At 37.1% G+C, this 25,973-nt stretch overlaps 5 protein-coding genes and 1 long non-coding RNA gene across 11 annotated transcripts in view; 4 read left to right on the plus strand and 2 right to left on the minus strand.

Moving 5' to 3' along the window:
* Window positions 1-597: 597 nt before the first annotated feature.
* LOC128259121 (retinoid-inducible serine carboxypeptidase) lies at window positions 598-3,151 on the plus strand. Its single transcript, XM_052991315.1, has 4 exons — window positions 598-758; window positions 1,529-2,323; window positions 2,377-2,562; window positions 2,808-3,151. The coding sequence occupies exons 1-4, from the start codon at window positions 692-694 to the stop codon at window positions 3,101-3,103; spliced, it is 1,344 nt and encodes a 447-aa protein (XP_052847275.1). The 5' UTR covers window positions 598-691; the 3' UTR covers window positions 3,104-3,151.
* Window positions 2,969-7,795, minus strand: LOC128259141 (uncharacterized). Its single transcript, XR_008268031.1, has 3 exons — window positions 7,654-7,795; window positions 6,651-6,725; window positions 2,969-3,107 (listed from the first exon to the last, which is right to left on the minus strand). It is a non-coding gene; the product is annotated as an uncharacterized LOC128259141 (long non-coding RNA).
* Window positions 3,765-6,535, plus strand: LOC128259118 (uncharacterized). Its single transcript, XM_052991312.1, has 2 exons — window positions 3,765-4,274; window positions 4,763-6,535. The coding sequence occupies exons 1-2, from the start codon at window positions 4,161-4,163 to the stop codon at window positions 6,365-6,367; spliced, it is 1,719 nt and encodes a 572-aa protein (XP_052847272.1). The 5' UTR covers window positions 3,765-4,160; the 3' UTR covers window positions 6,368-6,535.
* Window positions 7,796-7,828: 33 nt separating the features above from the next.
* LOC128259128 (uncharacterized) lies at window positions 7,829-9,467 on the plus strand. Its single transcript, XM_052991323.1, has 3 exons — window positions 7,829-7,970; window positions 8,427-8,840; window positions 8,908-9,467. The coding sequence occupies exons 2-3, from the start codon at window positions 8,427-8,429 to the stop codon at window positions 9,343-9,345; spliced, it is 852 nt and encodes a 283-aa protein (XP_052847283.1). The 5' UTR covers window positions 7,829-7,970; the 3' UTR covers window positions 9,346-9,467.
* A 147-nt stretch (window positions 9,468-9,614) lies between these two features.
* LOC128259140 (proteoglycan 4) lies at window positions 9,615-12,897 on the plus strand. The gene is given in 5 exon segments (XM_052991336.1): window positions 9,615-10,124; window positions 10,196-10,301; window positions 10,355-10,460; window positions 10,528-11,431; window positions 11,433-12,897. Coding segments are annotated over 3 exon segments (2,316 nt in total). The 5' UTR covers window positions 9,615-10,124; window positions 10,196-10,301; window positions 10,355-10,422; the 3' UTR covers window positions 12,807-12,897.
* Window positions 12,898-13,731: 834 nt separating this feature from the next.
* Window positions 13,732-25,973, minus strand: part of LOC128259116 (DNA repair protein Rev1) — a 44,501-nt gene continuing 32,259 nt past the window's right edge. Inside the window, exons 9-11 of one of the 6 annotated variants that reach the window (XR_008268027.1) lie at window positions 14,212-14,471; window positions 14,040-14,123; window positions 13,733-13,962 (exon numbers count right to left, since the gene is read on the minus strand). The gene's annotated coding sequence lies outside the window, so the exon portion shown is untranslated. Of the gene's footprint in view, window positions 14,472-25,973 lie in introns of all 6 variants that reach the window. The other 5 variants (XR_008268026.1, XR_008268025.1, XR_008268028.1 and 2 more) reach the window with 5 other exon arrangements.

Below are 25,973 nucleotides of genomic sequence, written 5' to 3' on the forward strand. Positions count from 1 at the left end.
AAAACATTTGGCCAAATGTATTTATATAATGCTCATAATTATGTAATGAGAGAGATTGGATTATGCAATTTTAAAAACTTTGCAAGGCTAAAACTGGGGACGCAATTATAATTAAACTAGGCCCCGACCTAAAACCATTGTAACAACACCATTAATTTCTAAGCTTATTTAAATTGCATTATGACAGTTAAGTCCAGTTATTTAACTTTAATCCGTAAGGTGTAAGTTTTAGTATATAAAAAATCTTTAAAAGATATAAAATATATTCCTTTTAATCCATTAAAATTAAAAATGTTTTTTTTCCCTATTCCAGAAATGTCACATAGGACAAAGTGCAAGCGAACGGCGAACGATATATGGCACAAGCTTCGGAAAACCCACTCAAGATAACAAAATGCAATCTAAGTGACAATTTTGGTAGTCTTAGAGGCTCTATCTTTGACACAAAGATTTGCCAAAAACGGACAAGTGTCAGAAGCAGATTGAGCAAAAAAGACGTGTCATTGTCCAGTGAAGGGCCATAAATACTCTGCAAACACAACTCCCCCGTCCGAAGATTACATATTCCAGGTGTGTCAGGTGCCTAGGGTACTCTACCTTCGATGTTGCGGATCCACCAGCAATCATTCGGCGGTAGAACTGCCAAGTGTTCGGTTGGGTTTCAAGCGGTGTTTCTTGATTTTGGTGCACCATGGCTGGACGGCTTATCACCGCTCTTTTGGCTCTGCTCGCTATTGCCAGCTTGGGTGCTGTTGACGGTGAGTAGCCCATTTTATATTCCGATCAGGGGTGCTAATCAGCGAGAAAGTGTTCCAAGCCAAACGGTTTTAATAGCTTGTAGAGCAGGTCAGCAGAGCACAAGAAAAAAAAAACTATCAGTTACTTTAAGGCGTTTATTTCAATTATATACACTGAACAAAATTCATTTAAGTTTGTTCCTTCACGAGATAGACATCAAAATGGCATCATTTATTAGACAATAAAATCAACGATCTTCAATATCTATGACAATTAACCTTATCTAAATGGCTACTCGTACAGCCATTAAATACAATACACCTAAAGGCTTGATTACACTTAAGTGTTCCAAGAAATCGTTGCTTATCAACAATACAAGTTTATGCGGTAGCAATATACAATGTGTTAATAATAACTCAAACTTTATTTCTTAAAATTATTTTCAAGCGTTTAATCAGCAAGTTCAGAAACCCCTTCAACATGAACTCTTAAAAACAAACTTTTGAAATACATCTATACATATGTGTTAAAATGTAGCTTGACTTTGCAAAGGTTTATTTTTAGAAATTATTGTTAAGGCACTCAATTAGCAGTAAATTTTAGAAAACATTTTAAAAATGACATTGGTATGTTACTATTATTGGGATGTAGTTGAGAAACAAAATGTTGTAAGGAATCTCGTTTACAAGAAACCTTATCCAAACAACGAATTATGGTTTAAAAAAAGGTTCCTCCTTTTCTAATTAATAGAAAAAAGCTTATATTTTACATAACCTTTTATTGTTACCAGCTCGCAAAGGTTATGGCTCCGGAGAGCAAGATTGGGGCTTTGTGGATGTCAGGACTGGAGCTCATATGTTCTACTGGCTGTACTACACCACGGCCAATGTTTCGAGCTATACGGAAAGACCACTGGCCATTTGGCTGCAAGGAGGACCAGGTGCCTCGTCCACAGGATACGGCAACTTTGAGGAATTGGGCCCTCTGAAGCTCGATGGCAGCTACCGCGACTGGACTTGGGTGAAGGACATGAACGTGATGTTCATCGACAATCCTGTGGGCAGTGGTTTCAGCTATGTGGACGGATCCTCCTACTATACGACTTCCAACAAGCAGATTGCCCTGGACCTAGTAGAACTGATGAAGGGCTTCTACAATAACCATCCGGAATTCAAGACCGTGCCGTTGCACATCTTCTGCGAGAGTTACGGCGGAAAGATGGCTCCGGAGTTCGCCTTGGAGCTGGAGTACGCCATCCAGCGTGGAGAGATCGAGAGTAACTTCGTATCGGTGGCACTGGGAGATCCCTGGACCTCCCCCATCGACTCTGTGCTCTCGTGGGCTCCTTTCCTCCTGCAGTTGGGCATTGTGGATCAGGACGGCCATGACAAGATTGAGGCTGCGGCTCTGAAGACAAAGGACCTTGTGGATCGAGAGAAGTGGACCCAGGCCACTCTGCAATGGAGCTCCACTCAGTCGGTGGTGCTGCGTGAGTCAAAGGGCGTGGATTTCTACAATGTGGAGACCCCGACGCTGGGTGATCAGTACAGCAGACTGATGGCCCGAGCTGCCATGACTCCAGAGGGTAGGATCCGTAGTTATACTTACCGCACTAGTCCTAACCGACTGATTTCCTAGAGCTCATGTATCGCACACTGGTGAAATTCGACGTGGATGAAAACCGGGACCAGATTCTGGAGGATCTGATGCTGGGACCTGTCACCAAAGCCCTAGGAATCGATTCCGGAGTCAAGTGGGGCGCCCAGAGTGGCACCACCTTCAGCAAGCTGATGGGAGATTTCATGAAGCCCGCCGTGGATGTTGGTAAGTCTCCGTTCACTTTTATCAAATCCCAGCCTTGTTCAATATTTTCAACCTAAATTACTAAAACAGTTTAATTTTGTATAATTTACTTTAAATGAGAAATCAGTTTTGTATATTTATATTGGGAAATTCGATTTTTTAAATTGACAAGTTTAATGATATTCTATATACCACCGGAATAGTTTTGAAAGATGTCTCTAGGGAACCTACAATGAAAAAGGTATTAATCTTATTAATATTGTTAGTGGGTGAGTTGCTGAGCAACACCACTGTGAAAGTGGGTGTGTTTTCCGGAGGCCTTGACCTGATCTGCGCCACTCCGGGTGCCGTCAATTGGATCGCCGACATGGAATGGAACGACAAGGATTCGTACAAGGCCTCTTCTCGCGTTGGAATCACCGTGGATCGAGTTTTGGAGGGCTACGAGAAGACCTATGGTAACTTTAGCATGTTCTGGGTTAACCGTGCTGGTCACATGGTACCCGCCGATAATCCTGCAGCCATGTCGCACATCCTCCGACACTTTACAAAGTTCGGTTGACCGACTAGCAAGGAGGTGAAGAAAAATAAATAAAGATTATCATTGAAATGTCTTGGCACTTGTTATTTTTGGATCAGAAATACTTAAATTTGAGGTGTTCAGTTTCAACTAATTCAAAATAATTTTGAAGAATATTGTTTCGAACAAGAAATATTTACAAACTAAATTAAAATCGTCTCTAAAATTTGGAATGTCTTTAAAATTTTTATTTTATATTCTTTGATTGTTTTTCTTGTATATCAGTACACACTGTGTGTGTGTGTAATTGCTTTCTTATATTTGCATTTATATTTAAAAAAATATATTATTATTTTTGAAATCTTAAAGATAGTTAGTTAGTTTACCCCTATTTTGTATGTGACAGAAATAAGATAATTTCTTATATCTGAGAACAAATTATTACGGTCCCTTTATTGGTAAATATTTTTAAAATCCCTCCTTAAATGCGGTATATAAAAAAACGATCGTCTTGCGGCGTTGCCACATCGATAAAGTAACAGTAATGTTGTCGCATGCGCAGTTGCACCCTCTCAGCTGCCACACGCACACACACACGGCGACGTTCGCTCTCTTTCTAGCTGCCCACGTTGCGCATGCTACTGGGAGAGAGAGCGAGAGAAAAAGGCGGCAGAAAAAAACGCAGAGATAAAGCGGCAGCTATTTTTGTATGGGTCGTCGTCTAGTTCACACGGACATCGGAAATTACAGAAGCGCAGCGCACGGCCTGTTGGAAAATCACTATCAGCAAGTGAATTATAAGACCCAGGCAAAAAAAACGAAGGCGAATTAAGCCAAAGCAAACGGAAAGACCATAGAAAAGCCAGCAAAACAATGACGAAATGAGTTGAATTCGCTGGGCAGTCAACGCGCATAATCGTAGCCATCGCACACACACAAGCAAACGGACACACACACACACAGTGAGTGATTGAGAGAGTGTGGGAGAAGGAGAAAGGGGGTGGGCGAAATTGAGTGGGCGCAGCAGCAACAACAATAAAAACAACAAGACAAAAACAAACAACAATTGCCGTGTAAATTGCACGGGAAAGCACAAACAATGCGAATACGCGAAAAACGCAAGTTGCAAAGGGTGATGAGGGAGCAGCGGGAGGAGAAGCGGCAAAAGGAGATGAAGGAGTCCCCGAAGAAGGAAGTCAACAACAAGGAGAAGGTAAGTGGCCACAGTGAAGCTTCCCTTAATGTAGCAATATAGCTTGACTTTTCAAATTATCTAGTCTAATTGACAAGATCTTGTGATTAGTTGTTTAAATCACAAGTTAACTAGGTTTGTAGTAAATATTGATAAGCCTAAAAGCCCGGTTTGCTTTTTCGATTCCAATCACTTAAGACATTAAAAGCTTCTCTTACCTAGATTTATTTTGCTTATCTTGAAAAAGTGAGCATACATTTAAGATAAATCAATTCTGCAATTTATCCTTTCACTGGATACTAAAATAAAGCCAGAATGCGTTTGTACACAAGTTTTAAAATCAAAATAGTTACTAATGCCAAAAGTTGCTTTATCAATCAATAAGTACATAAAGTCCATAAATCCAAAAATCCAATTTTTAGCTCCTCTGTAGTGGTTTTACATACATAGTTCTGACTGTATTTGCCATAGCACCAGGTCCTGACAATTCCCTTTTTTTTTGTCATTAGGCAAACGACACGGAAGTTCTACCACCAGTTACAGCGCCTGCGCCTGCACCTGCACCAGCTCCGCCGCCAGCAGCACCACCCACTTCGACCACACCACACACTCCCAGCCTGCCGGCGGCCGAAAAGGTGGCCTTCGACAACCGCATCAAGCGCAAGAATGTCCTGGCCCTCAACGAAAAGGTGGCTGCCCTGCGGGAATACGATCGGCTGCCGGTGTACAAGCATGTGGGTCGTCTGTTCAACTGCAGTCCGGACCAGATCAAGCGGATCGTGCAGCAGCGCCAGGAGATTCTAAACGCCTGGGATCAGCGAACGCGACGGAGTCAGGATGCCAAGACCATGGAAACGAAGACCGTGAGGGTTTCGATGCTGGGAAAGGCCGTTTACGATTGGATACGGCGCATGATGTACTACAAGGACTTTAGCATCTCCGACGGACTTATTCAGAAGATGGCGCTACAGTTCAAGAGCTCCATGGGCCTGGCCCACTTCTTTCCGCACCAGGAGTGGTGCGACAAGTTCCGTCGCACGTACAGCATCCAGCACAGCGACACCCGGCTGCTGAAGATCGGCTACACGCAGAGCTATTCGGTGCAGATCAAGGACATTGTCAAGGACGTCATGTCGGAGTGCATGCCAGAGAGTGGGCCCCGAAACAGCGAGCAAGTGGGCGAAGACGAAGAGGAGGTCAGCTTGGGCAGCCCGCTGAGCAGCAACCCTCGCAGTTGCGGCGAAGACGAGGATGACGAGGTGGATGTGGATGGAGGCGATGAAGTAAGCGGCAGGGAGGATGAACTGGAAGAAGAGGAGCCTGATGTCAAGCCCTCGCTGAGTGAGCTTAACCTGGCCCGAGCTCTACAGCCCTTGCCGCCACTCGTTAGACTACCCCTGCAGACCAACACGCCGCCAGGCACGTCCCAGAAAGTTCTCCTGGCCACGCCCATTGTGCCGCCGCAGGCAGGGGGGCAGCCAATGACCATGACCATTATACCACTTGCCACCTTGGCCCAAAGCATCACACAGATTCCTTCCACCCAGCAGCAGCAGCAGGACAAGGGTCCAGTGGTGCCACCGCCCAAACTGGAGATCAAGCAGGAAAAGGACATCAAAACGGAGCCCAAGGATCCAGACGAGTTTTCCTCGGAGCAAACTTCAAGGGAAAATGAGCTACCAACAGTGCACATTAAGCAGGAGCCAGATACTGAGCTGGATACGGAAATGGACCACGAAGAATCCGCTGATCCCGATGAAGATGCCAACAATGGTCGCTCTAGTGTCACCTCGCTGGCCGAGGTTCTGGCCGCCAATGTGGAGGACGAGAAGGAGTATATTGAGCAGATGCGCCAACGCAAGATAAGTTCGCCTCCGGCCATCGAAAAGTCGCTGAATCCCCGCCAGGGAACCAAACGTCGCCATGAACCCGCCCAGGACGACAACAACAATGGCGAAGGAGGCGGATCAAGTGTAATCAGCTGTGCCGACGCCCGCAAGTATCTAAAACTGCTAGAAGAGTTTGCGCTGTATAAGGAAAACTACCGGCTGATTGGACTCATCACACGAGCCGATGAGGTTATGCGGGAAATGGATGACGATGTCCCCTCGTAGGATGCTCCAAACAGGACTCACATTGCATAAAGGATGAACAGCTGCAGCCAAAGAGCATTGGGTATGCAAACTGCCGCGTCTTAAAGATACGGTACTGTCGGATGCAATCAATCACTAGATCTAAGGTAACCTTAATTTGTACTCGATCCAAATAAACGCAATTAAATCAATAGTCTAAGAGTCTTGGCCTGAAATGTAATGTTAGTCCCGGGGTGAAAGAAAGTACTTAAAATTGTGTAACTTATATAAACTAAATTAACAGTTCTTCTTTCGGAAATTATACATTTTATTTTTTTTGACCATATTATCGTAGTTAACGAGGCAAACACGGCATATTGAAGACTCCGATTCCATGGTTCTGAAATAGAATAATACTGATTTAGGTTTCGGAGATAAATTAAATTCACTGTCCTACGGTTTTATGGTATGTACGTGATATAGAATAAATACTTGATTCTTTTTTGTGATCAATGCGGCACTGCAGATATGGATAAGTTCATAGAATTTTCATACAACATGTTGTATGGTTAGTGATTTTACCCAGCATGATACGTTTTTTCAGCTAGTCAAATTAAAGGGCAACTTCATTAATTAAAATTCCGCGCAATTCAAATGTCATATTTATCGTCACTATTATGGCCCTATAGTATTAACTTCTTACTTTATTCTCCTTAAATTGGTGTCTTGTTTTGTACCTAGTTTTAACCCTATTACACTGACCTATGTTGTATGTTTTCACAGTTATTCACGGTCGGCACAAAAAGTCGGCTAAATTATACATATACGAATGCGCATGTCTGCCCTTAGTGCCGCTTCTTCTTCTTTTACTTTGCCGCGCGGGAGGTCACCAAATACCACCCACGCTCCCACACACACAAACACGAGAGAGCGAATGAGAGAGAGGGAAAGAGAGGAGCACTGTCTACCAAAATAACTGTTAAAAGAGGTCAATCATTAGATTCAATCTTCAGGTAATCGAGTACTTTTGAAACTTTTTCCGACCCATATATATTACATATTACACATATGAGACCGAATTGTTAATACTTAGCATTTTTCTGAAAAGGTCGACAATCTTGATTGGGAAAAACTAGGGAAATGCGCATGTCTGCCCTAAGTTGAGTTCTGAATATTTGTTATTGTTTTGTTATTCCCCTCTCTCGCACACAAGTGCATTCAAATTGCGGGGGAAGTTGGCTCTCTTTATTTACAAAGTCGCCTTTAACAGTGCAACATATTAATTTAATGTACTACATTAATTTCAAATCATATTTATTTGTAGGTACCTTTTGTTTCACTGATATGATAAGGCAGAAAATCCAAAGATTTATTGCGCATTTGCACACGCACACATCGACCCGTCAGCCGACTAATCAATCATTCAATCGAGGCACACAAACACACACACACCCGCTCATTGAGTTCTCCATCAATTCAGTTTGTGATTGGCGCTTGAACGTTGTAGAACGTCGGTCCCCAGGAAAACAATAACAGAACGGGGAGTAAGTGACACGTTTTCCAGCACTCCAAATCCGATAGAGTTGCCAGAGCTGCCAAAAGTCTTGTAAACAGAAACAGCTGATTGGGCCAACGAGAATCTGAGGTAAATATTTACGCTTGTTTTCCAATATTTTTATTGTTGTTTATACACTGTTTCTACTTATTTTCTAAGACCATGTTATTAAGTTACTAGAAAATACAAATTTAAATAAATTTTCTATTTAAATTCAACTTTAGAACATTTTTAATTAATATTCAATACATCTGAAAAGGGTATACTTTACAAGAAACTAAGGTAAATTGTTTTCCAATGTTTTTATTATAAAATTTTTTTCTTGTTTTTTATAAAATTAAGGATTTATTTAAGCCCATGCTTTTAAGGAAATAGCAATTTAAATTGAAATCAATTTAAGTATCTTTTTAATTGATATACAATGTTCTTTTTTCTTCTTTGTGCTTTTGCAAATAGATGCTTAGCATCTATGTACATTTTTTTTTAAAGTTTCCTAAACTGTTTAATCTTTGTACATACTAATTTATTTGAATAATCTCTCCGTAGATGGCTGCTCCCCTGCCGGATCGTTTTAGTGCCGGTAAACGTCAGTTCTGGCGAGAATTCCTCGAACTTTATCAGGGAATGCCGGAGCTGTGGGATGTCCGCAGCTTTAATTATCGCAACAAGGAGCTACGAAATCGGGCATACGAATTGCTGGAGCGGAAACTCCGCGAGATCCAGCCAAATGCCACACGTACCGAGGTGGGCAGACGTATCAACATCTTTCGGACAAATTACAGGCGGGAGCAGATGCGAATCCTCAAGCAAAAGGAGCTGGGACTGCACTCGGACCTCTGTAAGCCCACTCTCTGGTTCTACGACTACATGGGCTTCCTCCTGACCCAAGAGACCTTTCAGCACAGGACTAGAAAAGGTCGAGGGGGTAGGCAGAAGGCGGTCTTTCGTCTGGAAAATAACGTAAGTTGAGTAGCTCATATAAACGATACACACATTTAAATACATATGAAATTAAAATCCCCCGCAGAACACAGATCTCAAAGCGGACAGCGTTTGCGATTGGCTGATGACGGAAGACAACGAGCCAGTTGTCCCACCATCCGAAGAAGGTTCACTTCTCAGTCCAAAAGTGGAGATAATAGAGCCAGAGGAGGAGGTCCCAAGCAATGGGATGGAGCATTCTGATCTCAAAGCGGAAGAGAAGGTGGAAGATGCATTGGATATTAAAGAACCCGCCTGTTCAACGCAACCACAGCCCAACAACGAACAAGGACCCCAAAACACAGTTCTCAGCGAGTCCTCCGAAGTGCTGGCCAAATCCTGGGCCATTCAGTACGAGGAGATGGCGCCCACGCAACGCATCCTGGCCCGAAAGGCCATCGCGGACATCCTGTTCGAGGGCTGCATGGGCAACCTGCGAATAAACCGCGGAGATCAAGGAAACATCGTGGGCAATCATTTATAATTTGGATTTTAGGTTATTTTTAAGTGCTGTTACGTTTCGAGTAATCATTTAATCGATGTGCTAAATGCATACATATTTAAACTTATGAAATGAATTTAGAAAAAAAGATCTTGCTACTACTACATTTTAATTTTCCATTTGCTACCAAACAACTCAGGCTTATAAATCTATTAAAAACGAATTAAAAAAAAACTAAAACGAAGAGAAAAATAATGAGAAATCAGAAAAATTAATTTAAATTTGAATTAAAAACAAATAGTTATTGCACAAAAATACGGAAGCCCAATCAAATATATATTTTGTAGTTTTAAAGAACTGCATTTAAAAATTTGTATTTAAATGTTGCGCCCAACACCAATAGTGTTGGAAATCGGGTAACAGCCATATGTTTTTTATGAAGCCATACGCATAACTTAGAGATTTCTTTCATTTTAACACGAGCACGCACGGCGTTAAAATTTATACAAATGCGACCCTCATTTTTACTTTTCGAGAACAAACAAACCCTTAATTTACTTGCATTTGGCTTTTCTTGCTTTATGGCCGGGTTTTCCTTAAATATTATTGGGCGACGGCCGTTCGTGCTGGGAAAAACAGTCACGAACCCATCTCTTCCACAAAATTGTTTTGGTCTTCCACTAGGAAGGATAAAAAGGAGATAGTTTTTCGGTTCTACCTGGATTTAAAAAGTGCTGCGCATGCGCATGTCTGCAGGACTCATTTCCGCACATGTTTCAACTGGACCACCATCGTTTGCAGAAGAGCTGGTTGATTTTATCGTAAGTGTTTTGTTTATCTTTGTAGTACAGCACTTTAATAACTCGTAGTTTCACTGCTATTGATATTGCAGATACATTTCATTATTGGACAATATAAAGATATTTTAATCAGTCATATCTTAACAGTACATGGATTTTTCAAGACCTCGATTTATTCAGTCTATGCAAAACTGCAATGTAAGTAATATGCTACATATCACAGTACCACTTATCAATATTTACAATGTCAGCGATGCAGTGACCTTCACTAGAGAATAAATTACATATTCCGGCTCCAAAAATCTTTCGACTGCGATCAATGATGCAAAGGTGCAGCGAACTGGGAAAGAATTCCATGTAAGTATTAATGACTTTATAAATTATAGACTTTCTTTAAACTTCTCGTTATCCACCCAAATCGTAGGGCCTGGCAGCACTTGGTTCGTTTTGGTCGGAGCAACCTGAAGGTGAAGAAGGGCCCAAGCGGTCACTACCTGGAGAAAAGGTGCCGGGATGAGCTGGAAAAGTCGCTACCTGCCGAGTCTTTCAAGGAACTTATGGTCTTTGTGGCCAAATGGCTGAAACGTCTGGACGACAAGAACGGTATGAAGCACCAGAAAGAGGCTGCCCAGCCAGACACGGCGGCTAAGACAGCTGTTGAGAAACCAGGAGGGATTCAAGCACCAACGAATCCAGCTGTTGTGGACCTGTGCAGCGATGGAGAAGATGAGAAGCCCAATGTCTGCATGCTGGACAATGAACCCTTGGACTCTGATTCAGTCATCTCCAGTTCCTCCATTGTAATTCTCGACGATGAGCTGGGCGAAGTTAACTTGAAGGACTATGCGGATCATGTAGACGGAAAACTGGATGCTGCCGCTTTAAAGAAGCGGAATAGCGTGGATGAGGAGAGAACCACTTCCAAGGCCAGGAAACAGACAACGATAAAGGAATTCTTGACACCCAAAAAGACGCTTCCCGACACAAGTCCCCCTAGTGCCTTAAGACGCTCTTTAAAAACGTATGTCAGAAAATCAAAGGTCCTTCCGACTGTGGCAAGTGGCACCGGAAAGCAAAGCCCCCTGATACTAAGAGAACTGAACCTCGAAGGAGTAACAAACTCCAATGGTTCGGCTAGGGAAGAAACACAATCCGACCTGATAATAATTGATGACCTAAGCGAAGAAAACTTTGTAAATGAAGAAGACAAAAATACTACTTTATTGGGTGAAAAAAACAAACCAAAGACTACGCATAATGATGCAAAAACCAAATCTGAGGAACTCAAGTCGATTGTACTTGATGAACAAAGAAACTCCAACTTGTGATCCATTAAGTTGCAATGAAATAAAACCGAAATTAACTGTTAATAATCCACAAAATGCGGCCATTAAGATCGATAATGAAATGCCTTTAAAAACAAATGGAGAAGCCAAAGAAAATAGCGAACCAAGTAAAGTTATTAGCTCAGAAGTGCCAGCATTTGAAAAAAATGAAGCAAGTCCGCCCAAAAATGAAGACCCAAAACTAAATTCAACAATAAACGACTCCCTAAAAAAAGAAGTTGTAAAAGCCATGCCGCTGTTAAAGGAAATGCTGTTGGCCGACCCACAGACGGACAGCGAAAAAAGGCCTCTCCCTTCTGCCCCAACTGATTTTATAAGGGTTCGCACTGATCTGATAGCACCACCTGAAACTCCCAATCAATTACAAGATCAAGTTGACCGGATGTCACAAACTCAAACTTCCAATCCATCGGAAGCAGCTGATAAGCGAAGGCTGACGCCGGAATCGATAGGATATCATTTACAGCCGAAAAGACCAGCCTTGGATAACTACAACCCTGAGTCAGTTAACACCTCCAGATATCCACCGAACATCCCGGTGAATGCCTCCAGCTATCAGCCAATTGTGCCTATGGGTCCTGCCGCAGTAAATACCTCTAGGTATTCACCAGTTATCCCTGCAATTGCCTCGACAGTTTCCAACGCAAGATATCAACCAGCTTCTGCTTCGGGAAACACCTCCAATTACCCGAGTAATGCATCTGTAGCCACTGCTCCGATTTCCACCTCCAGTATTCCACCAGTATTCGATGCTCCGGCACCACTTAGTATACCCAGTTATTATACGAATGCGGGCTATCCACCAGTTGCCCCTGTAGTTGCTCTACCTGGATCCGCTACTATCATCATGCCTATGGCTCCTGGATCAGCGAACGCTTTTGGCTTCCCACCACCCAGATATGCGCCAGGAATCCCTGTGGCTCCTGCAACACTCCCCACTACCTGTTATCAAGGCATTAACCCTTTGCCTCCCGCACGCGCCTTAACCTCAAGCTATCAACCTGCAATATCTGCGACTCCAGCGTCAAAACATCACCCACCTCTACCCGCTGCTCCTGCACCAGTTGTCACTCCCAACTACCAGCAAATTAATCCTGTGAGTCCTGCGCCAGCGACATCCTCCAGCATTCAACCAAATATTCCTGCGGCCTCTGCTCCTCTGGGCAAGTCCAGCTACCAACTAACCGGAGGCGATCCACGCTCCGATCTGGCCAACATCATGGGCATGCTAGCCCAGGTGGAGTTGTTTGCCTATGGTCAAAAGAATCAGGAGGCTTTCCATCTCGTCAATCAGCTACGCATCAGTCTTCAGAGGGGAGCGGCACAAAGTTGCCAAGCTCGACAGCGAAAAGCATAGATTTAACAATAGCAACCTTATTTTTGTAGCCCTAAGGATTATTTTAATTTCAAATTTATACTTAACTCGTTACTATGCTAGTATTAGAAATTGTTATAGATGCTTATATAATTTGATTCATTATATCAAAATAAAACATTACTTACAGTTTTATTATTCTGGGAATTTAGGGCGGATTTAAATAAGTTTTCCAATGATTCTTGCACTGTACATGGTTTAGTTACTAACAGCTGGAATGCACACCAAAAATGTTTTTGTGCTATGCTCACTGACAAAAGCTGCCAGATGTGTAGCACCAGTTTTTCGGGATGTCAATTGCTCACTGACAGAAACTCGGAGATACATGACATTTTTGGCAACAACATACTTTTGGGCAGACGATACTTGTTGTAATTTTGGTTGTTCTTGTAGTTTTGATGTTGTTGTAATATTATTTTGATGTTGTAATTTTGATGTTGTTGTAATTTGATTTTGATGTTGTTGTAATTTGTTTTGATGTTGTTGTAATTTTGATGTTGCTGTAATTTGATTTTGATGTTGTTGTAATTTTGATGTTGTTGTAATTTTGATGTTGTTGTAATTTTGATGTTGTTGTAATTTGATTTTGATGTTGTAATTTTGATGTTGTTGTAATTTTGATGTTGTTGTATTTTTGATGTTGTTGTAAATTTTTGTTACAACAACAACAACAACTAAAATTACAAGTATCGTCTGCCCAAAAATTTTGCGTGTCTTCAAGCTTCCGTCAGTGAGCATAGTAAACATGATGCTTCGTATCTTCTAGCTTCTGTCAGTGATCATGGAACAACGCAAACATTGTGCTAAAACCTGTCAGCTTTTGTCAGTGAGCGTGTGACCCCCCCAAAAAATAACAGAAATACAAATACAAATTTTTGATCGTTTATTTAATTATGAGAATGAGGATGAGGAAAAAACTGTTAGGGATAGAATAGCTTTGGTCGTTAGGAGTACAAACAGCCGATCCTTACTTTGGTTCTGTGTACAGTGAGCTATTTTGCAAAAACACTTTTCGGAGTAACTTCGTTGAAAATGTTTTTGCTGGATGTCCAGGGTAATATACGGCACAAAAGCAGCGCAGAAAGCCTTTCGTCGGAGACTCCCGTTCCTGTACGCCTGTAAATTATCAGCCAACCGCCTGGAAAAATACAAATCACAAAGAGATGTTATTCAAGGCTGTTTCTGATGGTTCTGTGTTGTTGAAGCACTTTGCACCTGTCGTTCGGCCAATGCAAGTGAAAAATCAAGCTCAGCTTTAATTAAAACAACTGCAATGGGCTGGAAACCCAGGATGAGATTCTGGAAGAAAAAAAGATGGGACGCAGACTAGTCCGCAAACTAGTCGCGGCAAAAATGCTGTAAGAAATGCAAGGCAGCTGTCACTTACAAGCCGGGGAGTTTCAAAGTCTTTAAGGTTCAGGGCCCCACAATCAGGAGAATGCGGGATGAAAATCGCCTTCGAGGGGACGTGTCCTTATTGGACAGTTGCCTAAATGCTGCAGCTTGGCTTGGACTCTGACTCAGCGATCCCGAATTGGCCTCAGACTTGTTTATTAATGGTGAACTGTTTAAGTTTGTATTTATTAACATGTTAGTTAAATTATTTTTAGCGACTTCTAGGCCATGTCCTCTCCTCTTCATGGTAAGCTAAAAGAAAATACAAATATTATTGTTTTTAGTTTAGTAAATTCAAGAAATAAATAAAATAAGAAATATAAATGTGAGAAAAAAGCAGGAAGATTACGTTTTTTTTAACAATAAAATATTGTGTTGAGATACTTCCTTCTGCATTTCTTATACAGTAGATGTAAGCCATCTGACGGGATAGAAGGGACGGCCTGTTCAAATCTGTAAAAATGCCACAATCGCTGCCCCAGTGGGCGTGGCCGTATAGCCAGGATTATCCGCGGTGGTCGCCAATTTCGTCGTCTTGGTGGGCGCCAGCAATCTGGTACAGCAGCAGTCTGCATCAGAAACGGCAACAATCTGCGACACGGCTTCTTTTGCCTTTTTGGGACATTTAATGGGAGTTGCCGATGCCTTTTTTGGTGCAACGAAATCAAGCAACAAAAATCTTTTTATCGTTTTCTTTTTTCTTTTTTTCCCCTTTGATGATGATGATTTCGTTTGTTTGTTTGCAAGTCAGCAGCAGCAACGTCGATAACTGCCCCGATTTGTTGTAATTTTTACGATGTTACCCCTTTCTAAAACTCAGAAGGATGAAATTCCAGAAGAGACTAAAAACCTGCAGTTCTAAGTCCATAACTTTTTTTTCCGCCATCCGATTTCCAAGTGGAATATCCTTAAAGTCTTATGGCGTAACCCTCTAAAAACTTGCATTTAAATTTCTTGTTTTAAAATAATGACTTAAATATTTTACGATTTAACTCCTTAAATAATTTCCGAAAAATAGTTTTGCAGAAGGTGACCAAAATCCGGCACTTTTAAATCTATAACTTATCTATTAAGTATCCGATTTCAAAGTGGTATATCTTTAATGTCTTGGTGCTCAGTTTCCTAAAAAACTGCGTTGAAAACTTGGTTTGTAAATTCGGGTCGATTTTTTGCAATTTTAATGATGGTACCCCTTTCAAAATTTCCGAAAAAATCGTCTTTGCAGAAAAGTGACTAAAAACCTGCAGTTCTAAATCCATAACTTTTCTTTTCGCCATACGATTTCCAAGTGGAATGTCTTCAAAGTTTTCTAGCTTAACCCTCTAAAAACCTGCATTTAAATTTGTTGTTTTAAAATAATGAATTAAATGTTTTACGGTTTAACTCCTTAAATAATTTCCGAAAAATAGCTTTGCAGAAGGTGACCAAAATCCGGCACTTTTAAATCTATAACTTATCTATTAAGTATCCGATTTCAAAGTGGTATATCTTTAATGTCTTGGTTCTTAGTTTTCTAAAAAACTGCGTTAAAAACTTGGTTTGTAAATTCGGGTCGATTTTTTGCAATTTTAATGATGGTACCCCTTTCAAAATTTCCGAAAAAATCGTCTTTGCAGAAAAGTGACTAAAAACCTGCAGTTTTAAATCCATAACTTTTTATTTCGCCATACGATTTCCAAGTGGAATGTCTTCAAAGTTTTATAGCTTAACATTCTAAAAACCTGCATTTAAATTTGTTGTTTTAAAATAATGAATTAAATGTTTTACGGTTTAACTCCTTAAATAATTTCCGAAAAATAGCTTTGCAGAAGGTGACCAAAATCCGGCCGTTTTAAATCTATAACTTATCTATTAAGTATCCGATTTCAAAGTGGTATATCTTTAATGTCTTGGTTCTTAGTTTTCTAAAAAACTGCGTTAAAAACTTGGTTTGTAAATTCGGGTCGATTTTTTGCAATTTTAATGATGGTACCCCTTTCAAAATTTCCGAAAAAATCGTCTTTGCAGAAAAGTGACTAAAAACCTGCAGTTCTAAGTCCATAACTTTTCTTTCCGCCATCCGATTTCCAAGTGGAATATCTTTAAAGTCTTATGGCGTAACCCTCTAGAAACCTGCATTTAAATTTGTTGTTTTAAAATAATGACTTAAATATTTTACGATTTAACTCCTTAAATAATTTCCGAAAAATAGTTTTGCAGAAGGTGACCAAAATCCGGCAGTTTTAAATCTATAACTTATCTATTAAGTATCCGATTTCAAAGTGGTAAATCTTTAATGTCTTGGTTCTTAGTTTTCTAAAAAACTGCGTTAAAAACTTGGTTTGTAAATTCGGGTCGATTTTTTGCAATTTTAATGATGGTACCCCTTTCAAAATTTCCGAAAAAATCGTCTTTGCAAAAAAGTGACTAAAAACCTGCAGTTCTAAGTCCATAACTTTTCTTTTCGCCATACGATTTCCAAGTGGAATGTCTTCAAAGTTTTATAGCTTAACATTCTAAAAACCTGCATTTAAATTTGTTGTTTTAAAATAATGAATTAAATGTTTTACGGTTTAACTCCTTAAATAATTTCCGAAAAATAGCTTTGCAGAAGGTGACCAAAATCCGGCCGTTTTAAATCTATAACTTATCTATTAAGTATCCGATTTCAAAGTGGTATATCTTTAATGTCTTGGTTCTTAGTTTTCTAAAAAACTGCGTTAAAAACTTGGTTTGTAAATTCGGGTCGATTTTTTGCAATTTTAATGATGGTACCCCTTTCAAAATTTCCGAAAAAATCGTCTTTGCAGAAAAGTGACTAAAAACCTGCAGTTCTAAGTCCATAACTTTTCTTTCCGCCATCCGATTTCCAAGTGGAATATCTTTAAAGTCTTATGGCGTAACCCTCTAGAAACCTGCATTTAAATTTGTTGTTTTAAAATAATGACTTAAATATTTTACGATTTAACTCCTTAAATAATTTCCGAAAAATAGTTTTGCAGAAGGTGACCAAAATCCGGCAGTTTTAAATCTATAACTTATCTATTAAGTATCCGATTTCAAAGTGGTAAATCTTTAATGTCTTGGTTCTTAGTTTTCTAAAAAACTGCGTTAAAAACTTGGTTTGTAAATTCGGGTCGATTTTTTGCAATTTTAATGATGGTACCCCTTTCAAAATTTCCGAAAAAATCGTCTTTGCAAAAAAGTGACTAAAAACCTGCAGTTCTAAGTCCATAACTTTTCTTTTCGCCATACGATTTCCAAGTGGAATGTCTTCAAAGTTTTATAGCTTAATTCTCTAAAAACCTGCATTTAAATATGTTGTTTTAAAGTAATGAATTAAATATTTTACGATTTAACTCCTTAAATAATTTCCGAAAAATAGCTTTGCAGAAGGTGACCAAAATCCGGCCGTTTTAAATCTATAACTTATCTATTAAGTATCCGATTTCAAAGTGGTATATCTTTAATGTCTTGGTTCTTAGTTTTCTAAAAAACTGCGTTAAAAACTTGGTTTGTAAATTCGGGTCGATTTTTTGCAATTTTAATGATGGTACCCCTTTCAAAATTTCCGAAAAAATCGTCTTTGCAGAAAAGTGACTAAAAACCTGCAGTTCTAAGTCCATAACTTTTCTTTCCGCCATCCGATTTCCAAGTGGAATATCTTTAAAGTCTTATGGCGTAACCCTCTAGAAACCTGCATTTAAATTTGTTGTTTTAAAATAATGACTTAAATATTTTACGATTTAACTCCTTAAATAATTTCCGAAAAATAGTTTTGCAGAAGGTGACCAAAATCCGGCAGTTTTAAATCTATAACTTATCTATTAAGTATCCGATTTCAAAGTGGTAAATCTTTAATGTCTTGGTTCTTAGTTTTCTAAAAAACTGCGTTAAAAACTTGGTTTGTAAATTCGGGTCGATTTTTTGCAATTTTAATGATGGTACCCCTTTCAAAATTTCCGAAAAAATCGTCTTTGCAAAAAAGTGACTAAAAACCTGCAGTTCTAAGTCCATAACTTTTCTTTTCGCCATACGATTTCCAAGTGGAATGTCTTCAAAGTTTTATAGCTTAATTCTCTAAAAACCTGCATTTAAATATGTTGTTTTAAAGTAATGAATTAAATATTTTACGATTTAACTACTTAAATAATTTCCGAAAAATAGTTTTGCAGAAGGTGACCAAAATCCGGCCGTTTTAAATCTATAACTTATCTATTAAGTATCCGATTTCAAAGTGGTATATCTTTAATGTCTTGGTTCTTAGTTTTCTAAAAAACTGCGTTAAAAACTTGGTTTGTAAATTCGGGTCGATTTTTTGCAATTTTAATGATGGTACCCCTTTCAAAATTTCCGAAAAAATCGTCTTTGCAGAAAAGTGACTAAAAACCTGCAGTTCTAAGTCCATAACTTTTCTTTTGCCATACGATTTCCAAGTGGAATATCTTTAAAGTCTTATGGCGTAACCCTCTAAAAACCTGCATTTAAATTTGTTGTTTTAAAATAATGAGTTAAATGTTTTACGATTTAACTCCTTAAATAATTTCCGAAAAATAGCTTTGCAGAAGGTGACCAAAATCCGGCAGTTTTAAATCTATAATCTTATCTATTAAGTATCCGATTTCAAAGTGGTATATCTTTAATGACTTGGTTCTTAGTTTTCTAAAAAACTGCGTTAAAAACTTAGTTTGTAAATTCGGGTCGATTTTTTGCAATTTTAATGATGGTACCCCTTTCAAAATTTCCGAAAAAATCGTCTTTGCAGAAAAGTGACTAAAAACCTGCAGTTCTAAGTCCATAACTTTTCTTTCGCCATACGATTTCCAAGTGGAATGTCTTCAAAGTTTTATAGCTTAACATTCTAAAAACCTGCATTTAAATTTGTTGTTTTAAAATAATGAATTAAATGTTTTACGATTTAACTCCTTAAATAATTTCCGAAAAATAGCTTTGCAGAAGGTGACCAAAATCCGGCAGTTTTAAATCTATATCTTATCTATTAAGTATCCGATTTCAAAGTGGTATATCTTTAATGTCTTGGTTCTTAGTTTTCTAAAAAACTGCGTTAAAAACTTGGTTTGTAAATTCGGGTCGATTTTTTGCAATTTTAATGATGGTACCCCTTTCAAAATTTCCGAAAAAATCGTCTTTGCAGAAAAGTGACTAAAAACCTGCAGTTCTAAGTCCATAACTTTTCTTTCCGCCATCCGATTTCCAAGTGGAATATCTTTAAAGTCTTATGGCGTAACCCTCTAGAAACCTGCATTTAAATTTGTTGTTTTAAAATAATGACTTAAATATTTTACGATTTAACTCCTTAAATAATTTCCGAAAAATAGTTTTGCAGAAGGTGACCAAAATCCGGCAGTTTTAAATCTATAACTTATCTATTAAGTATCCGATTTCAAAGTGGTAAATCTTTAATGTCTTGGTTCTTAGTTTTCTAAAAAACTGCGTTAAAAACTTGGTTTGTAAATTCGGGTCGATTTTTTGCAATTTTAATGATGGTACCCCTTTCAAAATTTCCGAAAAAATCGTCTTTGCAAAAAAGTGACTAAAAACCTGCAGTTCTAAGTCCATAACTTTTCTTTTCGCCATACGATTTCCAAGTGGAATGTCTTCAAAGTTTTATAGCTTAATTCTCTAAAAACCTGCATTTAAATATGTTGTTTTAAAGTAATGAATTAAATATTTTACGATTTAACTACTTAAATAATTTCCGAAAAATAGTTTTGCAGAAGGTGACCAAAATCCGGCAGTTTTAAATCTATAACTTATCTATTAAGTATCCGATTTCAAAGTGGTATATCTTTAATGTCTTGGTTCTTAGTTTTCTAAAAAACTGCGTTAAAAACTTGGTTTGTAAATTCGGGTCGATTTTTTGCAATTTTAATGATGGTACCCCTTTCAAAATTTCCGAAAAAATCGTCTTTGCAGAAAAGTGACTAAAAACCTGCAGTTCTAAGTCCATAACTTTTCTTTTTGCCATACGATTTCCAAGTGGAATATCTTTAAAGTCTTATGGCGTAACCCTCTAAAAACCTGCATTTAAATTTGTTGTTTTAAAATAATGAGTTAAATGTTTTACGATTTAACTACTTAAATAATTTCCGAAAAATAGTTTTGCAGAAGGTGACCAAAATCCGGCAGTTTTAAATCTATATCTTATCTATTATGTATCCGATTTCAAAGTGGTATATCTTTAATGACTTGGTTCTTAGTTTTCTAAAAAACTGCGTTAAAAACTTGGTTTGTAAATTCGGGTCGATTTTTTGCAATTTTAATGATGGTACCCCTTTCAAAATTTCCGAAAAAATCGTCTTTGCAGAAAAGTGACTAAAAACCTGCAGTTCTAAGTCCATAACTTTTCTTTTTGCCATACGATTTCCAAGTGGAATATCTTTAAAGTCTTATGGCGTAACCCTCTAAAAACCTGCATTTAAATTTGTTGTTTTAAAATAATGAGTTAAATGTTTTACGATTTAACTCCTTAAATAATTTCCGAAAAATAGCTTTGCAGAAGGTGACCAAAATCCGGCAGTTTTAAATCTATATCTTATCTATTATGTATCCGATTTCAAAGTGGTATATCTTTAATGACTTGGTTCTTAGTTTTCTAAAAAACTGCGTTAAAAACTTAGTTTGAAAATTCGGGTCGATTTTTTGCAATTTTAATGATCGTCTTTGCAGAAAAGTGACTAAAAACCTGCAGTTCTAAGTCCATAACTTTTCTTCTCGCCATACGATTTCCAAGTGGAATGTCTTCAAAGTTTTATAGCTTAACATTCTAAAAACCTGCATTTAAATTTGTTGTTTTAAAATAATGAATTAAATGTTTTACGATTTAACTCCTTAAATAATTTCCGAAAAATAGCTTTGCAGAAGGTGACCAAAATCCGGCAGTTTTAAATCTATATCTTATCTATTAAGTATCCGATTTCAAAGTGGTATATCTTTAATGACTTGCTTCTTAGTTTTCTAAAAAACTGCGTTAAAAACTTAGTTTGAAAATTCGGGTCGATTTTTTGCAATTTTAATGATCGTCTTTGCAGAAAAGTGACTAAAACCTGCAGTTCTAAGTCCATAACTTTTCTTTCCGCCATCCGATTTCCAAGTGGAATATCTTTAAAGTCTTATGGCGTAACCCTCTAGAAACCTGCATTTAAATATGTTGTTTTAAAGTAATGAATTAAATATTTTACGATTTAACTACTTAAATAATTTCCGAAAAATAGTTTTGCAGAAGGTGACCAAAATCCGGCCGTTTTAAATCTATAACTTATCTATTAAGTATCCGATTTCAAAGTGGTATATCTTTAATGTCTTGGTTCTTAGTTTTCTAAAAAACTTTCAAAATTTCCGAAAAAATCGTCTTTGCAGAAAAGTGACTAAAAACCTGCAGTTCTAAGTCCATAACTTTTCTTTCCGCCATCCGATTTTAAAGTGGTATATCTTTAATGTCTTGGTTCTTAGTTTTCTAAAAAACTGCGTTAAAAACTTGGTTTGTAAATTCGGGTCGATTTTTCGCAATTTTAATGATGGTACCCCTTTTAAAATTTCCGAAAAAATCGTCTTTGCAAAAAAGTGACTAAAAACCAGCAGTTCTAAGTCCATAACTTTTCTTTTCGCCATACGATTTCCAAGTGGAATGTCTTCAAAGTTTTATAGCTTAATTCTCTAAAAACCTGCATTTAAATATGTTGTTTTGAAGTAATGAATTAAATATTTTACGATTTAACTCCTTAAATAATTTCCGAATAATAGTTTTGCAGAAGGTGACCAAAATCCGGCAGTTTTAAATCTATAACTTATCTATTAAGTATCCGATTTCAAAGTGGTATATCTTTAATGTCTTGGTTCTTAGTTTTCTAAAAAACTGCGTTAAAAACTTGGTTTGTAAATTCGGGTCGATTTTTCGACCTTTTAAAATTTCCGAAAAAATCGTCTTTGCAAAAAAGTGACTAAAAACCAGCAGTTCTAAGTCCATAACTTTTCTTTTCGCCATACGATTTCCAAGTGGAATGTCTTCAAAGTTTTATAGCTTAATTCTCTAAAAACCTGCATTTAAATATGTTGTTTTGAAGTAATGAATTAAATATTTTACGATTTAACTCCTTAAATAATTTCCGAATAATAGTTTTGCAGAAGGTGACCAAAATCCGGCAGTTTTAAATCTATAACTTATCTATTAAGTATCCGATTTCAAAGTGGTATATCTTTAATGTCTTGGTTCTTAGTTTTCTAAAAAACTGCGTTAAAAACTTGGTTTGTAAATTCGGGTCGATTTTTCGCAATTTTAATGATGGTACCCCTTTTAAAATTTCCGAAAAAATCGTCTTTGCAAAAAAGTGACTAAAAACCAGCAGTTCTAAGTCCATAACTTTTCTTTTCGCCATACGATTTCCAAGTGGAATGTCTTCAAAGTTTTATAGCTTAATTCTCTAAAAACCTGCATTTAAATATGTTGTTTTGAAGTAATGAATTAAATATTTTACGATTTAACTCCTTAAATAATTTCCGAAAAATAGTTTTGCAGAAGGTGACCAAAATCTGGCAGTTTTAAATCTATAACTTATCTATTAAGTATCCGATTTCAAAGTGGTATATCTTTAATGTCTTGGTTCTTAGTTTTCTAAAAAACTTCGTTAAAAACTTGGTTTGTAAATTCGGGTCGATTTTTTGCAATTTTAATGATGGTACCCCTTTCAAAATTTCCGAAAAATCGTCTTTGCAGAAAAGTGACTAAAAACCTGCAGTTTTAAATCCATAACTTTTTATTTCGCCATACGATTTCCAAGTGGAATGTCTTCAAAGTTTTATAGCTTAACATTCTAAAAACCTGCATTTAAATTTGTTGTTTTAAAATAATGAATTAAATGTTTTACGATTTAACTCCTTAAATAATTTCCGAAAAATAGCTTTGCAGAAGGTGACCAAAATCCGGCAGTTTTAAATCTATAACTTATCTATTAAGTATCCGATTTCAAAGTGGTATATCTTTAATGTCTTGGTTCTTAGTTTTCTAAAAAACTGCGTTAAAAACTTGGTTTGTAAATTCGGGTCGATTTTTTGCAATTTTAATGATGGTACCCCTTTCAAAATTTCCGAAAAAATCGTCTTTGCAGAAAAGTGACTAAAAACCTGCAGTTCTAAGTCCATAACTTTTCTTTCCGCCATCCGATTTCCAAGTGGAATATCTTTAAAGTCTTATGTCGTAACCCTCTAGAAACCTGCATTTAAATTTGTTGTTTTAAAATAATGACTTAAATATTTTACGATTTAACTCCTTAAATAATTTCCGAAAAATAGTTTTGCAGAAGGTGACCAAAATCCGGCAGTTTTAAATCTATAACTTATCTATTAAGTATCCGATTTCAAAGTGGTATATCTTTAATGTCTTGGTTCTTAGTTTTCTAAAAAACTGCGTTAAAAACTTGATTTGTAAATTGGGGTCGATTTTTTGCAATTTTAATGATGGTACCCCTTTCAAAATTTCCGAAAAAATCGTCTTTGCAGAAAAGTGACTAAAAACCTGCAGTTTTAAATCCATAACTTTTTATTTCGCCATACTATTTCCAAGTGGAATGTCTTCAAAGTTTTATAGCTTAACATTCTAAAAACCTGCATTTAAATTTGTTGTTTTAAAATAATGAATTAAATGTTTTACGATTTAACTCCTTAAATAATTTCCGAAAAATAGCTTTGCAGAAGGTGACCAAAATCCGGCAGTTTTAAATCTATAACTTATCTATTAAGTATCCGATTTCAAAGTGGTATATCTTTAATGTCTTGGTTCTTAGTTTTCTAAAAAACTGCGTTAAAAACTTGGTTTGTAAATTCGGGTCGATTTTTTGCAATTTTAATGATGGTACCCCTTTCAAAATTTCCGAAAAAATCGTCTTTGCAGAAAAGTGACTAAAAACCTGCAGTTCTAAGTCCATAACTTTTCTTTCCGCCATCCGATTTTAGAGTGGTATATCTTTAATGTCTTGGTTCTTAGTTTTCTAAAAAACTGCGTTAAAAACTTGGTTTGTAAATTCGGGTCGATTTTTCGCAATTTTAATGATGGTACCCCTTTTAAAATTTCCGAAAAAATCGTCTTTGCAAAAAAGTGACTAAAAACCAGCAGTTCTAAGTCCATAACTTTTCTTTTCGCCATACGATTTCCAAGTGGAATGTCTTCAAAGTTTTATAGCTTAATTCTCTAAAAACCTGCATTTAAATATGTTGTTTTGAAGTAATGAATTAAATATTTTACGATTTAACTCCTTAAATAATTTCCGAATAATAGTTTTGCAGAAGGTGACCAAAATCCGGCAGTTTTAAATCTATAACTTATCTATTAAGTATCCGATTTCAAAGTGGTATATCTTTAATGTCTTGGTTCTTAGTTTTCTAAAAAACTGCGTTAAAAACTTGGTTTGTAAATTCGGGTCGATTTTTCGCAATTTTAATGATGGTACCCCTTTTAAAATTTCCGAAAAAATCGTCTTTGCAAAAAAGTGACTAAAAACCAGCAGTTCTAAGTCCATAACTTTTCTTTTCGCCATACGATTTCCAAGTGGAATGTCTTCAAAGTTTTATAGCTTAATTCTCTAAAAACCTGCATTTAAATATGTTGTTTTGAAGTAATGAATTAAATATTTTACGATTTAACTCCTTAAATAATTTCCGAAAAATAGTTTTGCAGAAGGTGACCAAAATCTGGCAGTTTTAAATCTATAACTTATCTATTAAGTATCCGATTTCAAAGTGGTATATCTTTAATGTCTTGGTTCTTAGTTTTCTAAAAAACTTCGTTAAAAACTTGGTTTGTAAATTCGGGTCGATTTTTTGCAATTTTAATGATGGTACCCCTTTCAAAATTTCCGAAAAAATCGTCTTTGCAGAAAAGTGACTAAAAACCTGCAGTTTTAAATCCATAACTTTTATTTCGCCATACGATTTCCAAGTGGAATGTCTTCAAAGTTTTATAGCTTAACATTCTAAAAACCTGCATTTAAATTTGTTGTTTTAAAATAATGAATTAAATGTTTTACGATTTAACTCCTTAAATAATTTCCGAAAAATAGCTTTGCAGAAGGTGACCAAAATCCGGCAGTTTTAAATCTATAACTTATCTATTAAGTATCCGATTTCAAAGTGGTATATCTTTAATGTCTTGGTTCTTAGTTTTCTAAAAAACTGCGTTAAAAACTTGGTTTGTAAATTCGGGTCGATTTTTTGCAATTTTAATGATGGTACCCCTTTCAAAATTTCCGAAAAAATCGTCTTTGCAGAAAAGTGACTAAAAACCTGCAGTTCTAAGTCCATAACTTTTCTTTCCGCCATCCGATTTCCAAGTGGAATATCTTTAAAGTCTTATGTCGTAACCCTCTAGAAACCTGCATTTAAATTTGTTGTTTTAAAATAATGACTTAAATATTTTACGATTTAACTCCTTAAATAATTTCCGAAAAATAGTTTTGCAGAAGGTGACCAAAATCCGGCAGTTTTAAATCTATAACTTATCTATTAAGTATCCGATTTCAAAAGTGGTATATCTTTAATGTCTTGGTTCTTAGTTTTCTAAAAAACTGCGTTAAAAACTTGATTTGTAAATTGGGGTCGATTTTTTGCAATTTTAATGATGGTACCCCTTTCAAAATTTCCGAAAAAATCGTCTTTGCAGAAAAGTGACTAAAACCTGCAGTTTTAAATCCATAACTTTTATTTCGCCATACTATTTCCAAGTGGAATGTCTTCAAAGTTTTATAGCTTAACATTCTAAAAACC

This window comes from Drosophila gunungcola (assembly GCF_025200985.1).
Source record: "Drosophila gunungcola strain Sukarami chromosome 3L unlocalized genomic scaffold, Dgunungcola_SK_2 000005F, whole genome shotgun sequence".
In the NCBI taxonomy this organism is placed as follows: Eukaryota; Metazoa; Arthropoda; class Insecta; order Diptera; family Drosophilidae; genus Drosophila; species Drosophila gunungcola.